The 8336-nt window shown below is 36.5% G+C and overlaps 1 protein-coding gene across 1 annotated transcript in view; it reads left to right on the top strand.

Moving 5' to 3' along the window:
• LOC121631195 (ryanodine receptor 3-like) overlaps positions 1-5943 on the top strand; it is a 77734-nt gene extending 71791 nt beyond the window's left edge. Inside the window, 6 exon segments of the mRNA XM_041971925.1 lie at positions 1686-1820; positions 1899-2055; positions 2312-2376; positions 2999-3099; positions 3756-3807; positions 4900-5943. Coding sequence (XP_041827859.1) covers positions 1686-1820; positions 1899-2055; positions 2312-2376; positions 2999-3099; positions 3756-3807; positions 4900-4995 — 606 coding nt within the window. The 3' untranslated portion in view covers positions 4996-5943.
• Positions 5944-8336: the final 2393 nt, after the last annotated feature.

Consider the following 8336-nt stretch of genomic DNA (forward strand, 5'->3'; position numbering starts at 1 on the left):
AGATGAAGTTTTGTCCCTCAAGCCTTTTTCAGCACCAGGAATCATTAGGACAAAGCACAGATGTGCCACATATTAGTAACAAATTTACTGTGACTGAATACACAAGCTCCATCAGTAAGTTAAGAAAAGCTATTCCACAGTCTCTGAATGACTCAAACCTTTCATGCATCGGAGAACATAGAGCACAGACAACAAATGAAGACTTAAAATGTCTTCACAATAATTTGGTTCAGTAGCTTCTAAAATTAAAAATTACGTAAACTTTTATTAGATTTGTAATAATAATATTTATATATATATATATATATAATGGTGCAATTCCAACTTTCAATTTTCTTGACCTGACCAACGTTTAATTTTACAAAGGTGCAAGTAGTAAAGTACCTCCAGATTTAGTATATGATAGGATTATTCCTTTCATTGGCAATCTGTACGTGTTTGTTGTTCCTCCCTTCAGTGAGTAAAATTGGAGTAACTACAACAACTGCAACAGTGGTTGCCCTTGGGACAAGTACTAAAGTTGCGTGTGCTAACTGAAAAGGAAGTAAACGTGACTGTGCTTAGTCTCTTTCAAGAGAGGCCATACTTTAGATACACAACAGATATGAGTTTACTGTTTGTAGATGTGGTATGGTATTTATTTTTCTCTGTCTTGCACCCTTGGAATGCTGATGTCTTTTGTGTTGGTAGCAGCATCAGATAATTCAGATTTTTTATTTTTGTTGAAAATAATTTCAAATTTCATGTTTTTCATTTTGAAAGTGATATTTTTCTTTGCCAAATATATTTTGGCTGCAAAAATTAGTAATAAGGAGATTTTAACTCCACATTTTAGAAGATTGCGTTGATATCAGCTCCTGTCAGTTCCCTGATGTGAGGCACAGTTATAATGCTGCTGCTTCACTGTTGCCATTTTTGCTATGCTCATCATCATCCTGCATGTTTTTCTACCTTGTAGAAATGATACATCACTGAAATGCTGTGTTCATTTTAGGTTAATTTAATCTAATCTTTAATCTTGTGTGTTGCTATTTATTAGCAACACACAAGCCAATCATGATCTATTTTTTCTGCTTGACTCTTAAAAACAAACATGGCAGGATAGTCAAGACATTCAACAACTACTTTGGTGTATAAGGTCCATAATCTTAATCATGTTTGTCCACAAATTAACAAAGAATATTTAACTTTATTTATGGTTTTATAATTACGACATTTGGAATCAAATACCTCAAGTTTCCCTAAATAAATTTTTTCTTAAAAATAGTTCCTCTGTAAACTGGCTAGGGGCATGAATGAAAATGTTATTTCACATTAGTCCCTGAGGATAAAAATACTAAATGCCGAAGCCTCAAGGATTCCTCACTACTTCTCAGACTCGAGCATTCGAGCAGATCAATCTTGCTGTCAGTTCAGATGCACTTTACTGCTGTTTACACCGTTGTTGTCCTTTTAAGTCAACAAGTAAATTAGTTCCTGAGCTGCACCTGGTAGCATGCTTGAATTTATTTACCACAAACAAAACAACTAATATGTGAGATTTGTTATCGCTTCCATATCTTCTATATTTTCTCTCTCCCATTTTGTCAAATGGGGACTCTTCCCCTGCTGTCTCCACTGTGTTTTAAACTAGAATAGAGTATATGGGCAGTCTGTAAAGGGCTTATCTTCATGCTCCTCTGCAGCTGGTGTTGACGGTGGGCTTGCTGGCAGTCGTGGTCTACCTCTACACTGTGGTGGCCTTCAACTTCTTCAGGAAGTTCTACAACAAGAGTGGGGATGAGGATGAGCCAGACATGAAGTGTGATGACATGATGACGGTAAACAGAAGTCACTGTTTCACCTGCTTTGACTCTAAGGCTTTCATTTAAACCGACATTCTCCTTGTGTTTCTGCAGTGCTACCTATTCCACATGTACGTTGGCGTGAGAGCTGGAGGCGGGATCGGGGATGAGATTGAGGATCCAGCTGGTGATCCCTATGAACTTTATCGCATCCTTTTTGACATCACTTTCTTCTTCTTTGTGATTGTCATCCTCCTGGCCATCATCCAGGGTAAGTTTTAGCTCTAAACATACACATCGTCACATACACAAAAACAAAAAAAAAAACTTTAGATTCCATCAATAACACTTCCTTTGCTAATGTGTACTTAAAGCAAACTTACAGCTTTTGTCAGTTACCACAAATATACTGACTTTTATTTTATTTACCATAAGAGTAGTAAAACTGTGTTACAATCCCTACTACTACAAGAGAATTAGGATACAGTATACATTATATGCTTATAGGAATTCTCTTTTGGCTGCAGGTTTGATTATTGATGCCTTTGGAGAGCTGAGAGACCAACAGGAACAAGTCAAAGAGGACATGGAAGTAAGAGGACATTTCATTCTCACCTGCACTTGCTTATGGAGTGCTGAGGGACTTTCATGAGCCGAAGGGGGAAATGATGCAGGGTTTTTCTTTTCATTTTTGCAGCAGATTTTTGCAGTGTTCGCAGCAGTGTGCTTGTCTTAAACTGAAGTAATAACCTATACAGTCAATGCTGTTTTGTAGAAATTAATTAGGAGTGTAGACATGTGATACACTTAAAAAAAAAGCTTAATCTCTCTTAAGATTGAGCTTCTTCTAAACAAAATAATGTCAGAATGCAACTTTTGGAACATAAATATTTTGTCCACAGTTCAAGTGGTCAAATGACAGCTTTGGAAAAATCTGAATGAATATACAGAAGAGGGCAGGATTTGCTGCTCTCAACAATCTTCAGGGTTATTTTCTCAGATTTCTAAAAGTTTCAGATCAACAAAAAACATCAAGTAACTGCCAACAAGCTGAGTGGTTGTTACCCTGAGAAATGAACAAGCCATTCTGTGGAAAATCAAAGAAAACTGATGCAAACCTTTCTCTGCATTACTACTGTATAGCTCATAAAACTAAGCTTAGATAGCAAAACTAAGTATATGCTAAAACATGTTTTCATTTTTCCTTTTCTCAGACCAAATGCTTCATTTGTGGCATTGGTAATGACTACTTTGACACGACACCCCATGGCTTTGAGACCCATACGTTACAAGAGCACAATTTGGCAAACTACCTGTAAGTATGAACATTTAAAACAAATATTTTAGTTATTATGCTCATTTTTCATCATTATTTGCTTCCCTATAATTTGTCTGCATGCCGGAAAGCTTCTGGGGCCAAAGTCACTAACAGCTGAAGTGATATAGATCAGTAGATCCCAAACATTTTCTGTTTGCTTCCTCTCTCCTCAGTGCTTAGCTATTGCCTCTGTTTAATACCGACAACAATAGGAAGACTCGGTCCATTTGCTCTTGCAGTCATCTGGCTGGAGGATATGAGAACGACCTCATTATGTTGCTTCATTACGATTTAATGCCGTGAACTTTATTGGAAAATAGGTTTATGAAAGGGTGCTCTCATACAGTATTTATCATGATTTGGCATGTAGTGATGCCCAGTGGGATACAGCAGCCCATTGCCATTTCCTCTTGATTTAGGAAACAACAGGTGATTCAGTGATGGAGATGAGCTGGTGTTGCTTTGTTTAGACACTTGCGTCACAATTTGTGAAGTGTCCTGGAAACATGAACGTGACATTTAAGTGACATATGTGCAAAAATCAAATGTGCATCACTACAGCTCATCTCCTCTCTGTTCTGTGTTTCGGCTTTGATAATAGAATATGTTCTCAATGTTACTAATTTGTTGTGGCACTATTGTTTTTTTTCAAGGTTTTTCCTGATGTACCTTATTAACAAGGATGAGACAGAGCACACTGGCCAGGTAGAGTATCTTTTCTTTACTAATGATCTTGTTCTTTTAGAATGGTGCATCATCAAGAAGCAACTCTGTCCTTTTCATAAGAGGAGCAAAATAACTGTACACTCCTTAGATTATGTAAAAAATGTCATTGGTGTTCAGCATCTATAAAACCACCTGCAATTAAAATGCACAGAAACACATAATTGTGGAGAATTAGAACATAATCAGAGTCATTACAGAAGAAAATGCAATAACTAGCTTAAACTGCCACCTCCAACAACTTAGCGCAATTTGAATGACTTGACGTTTGAAATTTGAAACATTTCTAATCGAAGTTTAAATGGATTCTGTGTTTTATGTCTTTTAAAGAGCTCTCATTTACAAGTTAATTGTATTCCTGGAATCTGTTAGAAGCATTTACATGCTTTAATGCTCAAAAGACTCATTATTTTTGTACTGTACATTGCTGCAAAACCTTTTGTCACCATACATCTAAAATGTTTTGTTTTACCTCCTCTGTAAGTTTCAGTAATAAACCAAAAGGTAATGCACAGAGAAAGTCATGTGGGCTACCTCCAAACAAATTTTTATTGGAAGAAAACACAAGAGAGTATTTAGAGGTGATAAAACATGTGAATGGTTTGGATAAACAAGACTCAAAGAGTGAGCCAATGATCCTCACCACTCACTCTAACTAACATACCCTGTGTGTTTTCACTCTTTTTCTCTAATCAACATCCCTGTTAGGCTTAAAATAAGATTTGATGGATGATTGTGTGGACTATCAATGAATAAACAACAGCAAAAGTATATTTAAGTTTGTAGGAACATTAAAAACAAAGATACTTAAAGACAACATAAGAAATCTTTTATATGTCCTCCATAAGACAGAATAGCTGTGAAAAGTGTGAACTGACTATGTTGTGCAAGGTATCTGTTTATTCTTTGTTGGAATTGTTGGTGGTTTAGGTTTCTGGGTAAAAAAACAATGCCCTTCAGTGTGGTTTCCATAACACTGCAGAACTTTGACATGCACAGAAAAGACCTTGACAGTAAAAGAAAGGCGTCTTTAGGCTAAACTTTGTAAGATTTTGCTTTTCTGTGTGTGTCTAGGAGTCATATGTGTGGAAGATGTATCAGGAGCGCTGCTGGGATTTCTTTCCAGCCGGAGATTGCTTCCGTAAGCAGTATGAAGATCAGCTGGGATAGAGAAGACGCATCCTCCTTACCTCTGTCATTGTGAAATGGGGCTGAAGCATTCTGACATACACACATATCCTTGTATTGCTCTGGATTTCTTTAAAGAGAACTATAAGAAAAAAACAATTTTCTATCCAAAAGGAGAAAAAAGGGTGAGGGTGTTGTTTCCTGCCTGTGTCACATGTACCCTTGTCACTGTCGGTACAGTACCAGTCTTTGAGGAAATGGACCTGCAACTTGCTCAGACTTATTGGTTCTCTAATAGATTTGGGACTTGTTTTTGACAGCGTGTTGCCTTTTACTCCACATAACCCCAAGTCATTGCACAATTCCTTTTTCTTTACTTTCTTTTTATTTTGTCCTTTTGAGAAACAGTGAGTTGTGTGGGGTTATGGGACAATGTGTCAGTCATATTATGCACAATGTATGAATGTTGAACTTGAGACTTAATGCCAAATGAAAAGCAGAGAAGTAGATATACATATTGTGTAGAAGTGTGGTTTAAGAAAAAAAAATATTCAAATGTTGTAACATTGCATATTAAGGTGAAGTTTGTAGAATGAAGTGGCAAAAGGTAAAAAAAATGCCTAAAATTTTTCATAAAGTGCCTTAAAGTACTGTATCTACATTACAATGAAGCTATGCAAAACTTTTGTTTCTTTCTTTATTGTATGTCAGTACAGTAGTTTTACTGGAGCGGTAATCCATCACTGACCAGATACAGTATGACGTTTGTGGCTGAACGTTTTCATTTAAACAGCATCTGTATGTTTATTTTGTTGCTGAATGCAGGATCACTGCAAATGTCCAAGATAAACAGTGTATAAATGACACAAAATTTCTGGATCACCCCTTAAACACGAAAGAAAAAAATGCTATTGTATGGCAATTTGTATGTAATAGCTTTGTTGATCTGTGCATTTCTTTTGATGGAAAGAAATAAAATAACTGAAGAGCTGTGAATGTTCATTCTTTGCTTATTACAACATGAAGGTCGAGCTTCTCCCTCCTCAACCTCCTTATGGTAAGACTTGAAACAGTGAGTCATTTCAGACCACAAAATCAGCAGGATTGCAACATCAGCCTCTGCTGCTCAGATTTTTCAAAGCAATTTGCCTGCTGTGTGTGCACAGCCTTTGGCGTTACTTCTAAATTCATTTCACTTACCCCAAACCTCAACTTGATATCATAACTGTGACATTTCTGCAGCTTTTAATAATAATGTACTCATAAATAAGCAGGGGCTAAGTAGGTGAGCACATTTGGTTGGCCAGAAAGGTAGGGCGGAGTCTCAGCAGGCTGCATGACGGGAGTTTTAGCCCTATTACCCATGGTGCCACCTGTCAACTTGCATCATGTCACCACACCTCAGGCACCACACAGTGCTGCAGCTTGCTGCTGAGAGCAACCCTGTCTCCTCAATCTGTAACAGCTCTGCCAAGGTTCTGATGGACCCAGTGAGTGAGTTATGTTTTTTTTTTTATTTTTAATTAAAGAATAATTTGTTGCCATTATTCTTCAATGAAATGACTCATAATAGCTACCCGAAAAAGTAACATATAATCCTGTCAATGTTAAAGAAATACATAATAAATATTGTTTTAGCAGCATGAACTAGCAACAATTAAACCATCACATAACTGAAAACAACATACTCATTAAATTCTTGCTTCTTTTGATTAAGTCTGGTCTCAACCTTAATCTATCTATAGCAAACCGTTGCTATGATAGTTAAACAAAACAGGCCTGAAAATGCTCATTTAATGCACAGAAGACTAGCTAAAAATAAAGCATTGTGGATGCATGAGCAACATTTTGTGACTAAGTTTACTTTATTGTTAATTTAATTCAAATCTGTCTGAGGTTTCATGAGAAGACGCTGGGCAACGATAAATGTTAAACTGTTACAACTTTTTTTGAGATTTGTTTTTATTTATTTATTTATTTTCTTAACCTTTGTTTATACAGGTAGTCCCATTGGAACATGCTTTTTCCTTTATAAGACAGACCTGTGCTGGACAGACAAAAAACATTTAGTTACGGTTACAGACGGCTCTAACAATACAGAATACAAAAAGTAATAACACTAAAAACAAGATCAATTCAAAGATGTTTTCTTCAGTCTTATGAAAATGCCCTTTTGCCAATCTGGTGTATGCACTGAGGGAACGCTGAAAGTAATAAAATCCTGGGAGCGTAGGCTGTGACTGTTCTGTCTAAGTAGCAGGTAAGAGGATAAACAGGATGGCAGCAGCCCAAGGATGGGTTTGGAAATGAAGTGCAAGATTCTGCAGATAGAAAGTGAAGACCAGGGATGACCAGATGTGTTGCCATTATATACATTTCAAACTAACCAAATTTTTCCTCAAAATGGTAAAATGTCTGAGTTTCAACATCTGATATGTTGTTTATGTTCTATTGGGAATAAAATATGGCTTAAGGAAATTTGCAAATCATTGCATTGTTTATATTTACATTTTATGAAGCATCCCAACTTTTTTGGAATTGGGTCTTTTCATCCCACCTACATGGCCATTATACAATATATTAAAAAATTTTTCTCATCTGTCCTGCTGTGTCAGATTAACACATATCTCTGATCTGTTGCACTTGCTCAATACAATTTTATACCTCATAAAGTAGATATGTTTTTACATATGCAATAAATGGGATGTTAAAATAATTTTCACATTTGTGCTCAGTAGGCTATCAATATACTAATTTAACACATACACATCTATTCAGATGAATATAGTGTCACATTAACTCTGGGAAAGTATGCATTTTTTAATGAATGCATAAAAAATAATGCTTCCAAATATGCTACCTCCTTTTAAAGAGAGAGGTCATTTTGAGATAGTTTGTATCTGAGAGCTCTTAACTCATGAACTCCAGGGGCTTTGCTCTCTGGCAGGGAGACATTATAAAACATGACCTACAGTATTAAAGTGATATAAATAAAGGGACATTGTCCACTACTTTCTATGATCATCCTCCCAAGGTCACATTGAAAAAAATCCAATAAAAACATACAATTGTTTTTCTTCTACTTATTTATATTTATTTATATGTCTGGTTTAACATTACTTTGCTGAAAACTAATCTGCTCCTTTTCTCCTCTGTATGACACCTATTGCTGATGTAATGTGGTTGAAAGTTGTGTCTGGCCTGTCATCATAGGGCCCTGAATGGTGTGCGGCTGCAGTAAGAGTGACAGAACACTCAAGAGGGAAGAAAAGAGAGCAGCTTGAGTCACATTCTGTGCTGTCACCTAGAGCGGGCCACCTGCAGACATGCCTCCAACTGGTGACAAAAAAACTACATACAGTATGGTTCCCTTGTGCTTCCTG

Source organism: Melanotaenia boesemani, chromosome 20 (assembly GCF_017639745.1).
Source record: "Melanotaenia boesemani isolate fMelBoe1 chromosome 20, fMelBoe1.pri, whole genome shotgun sequence".
In the NCBI taxonomy this organism is placed as follows: Eukaryota; Metazoa; Chordata; class Actinopteri; order Atheriniformes; family Melanotaeniidae; genus Melanotaenia; species Melanotaenia boesemani.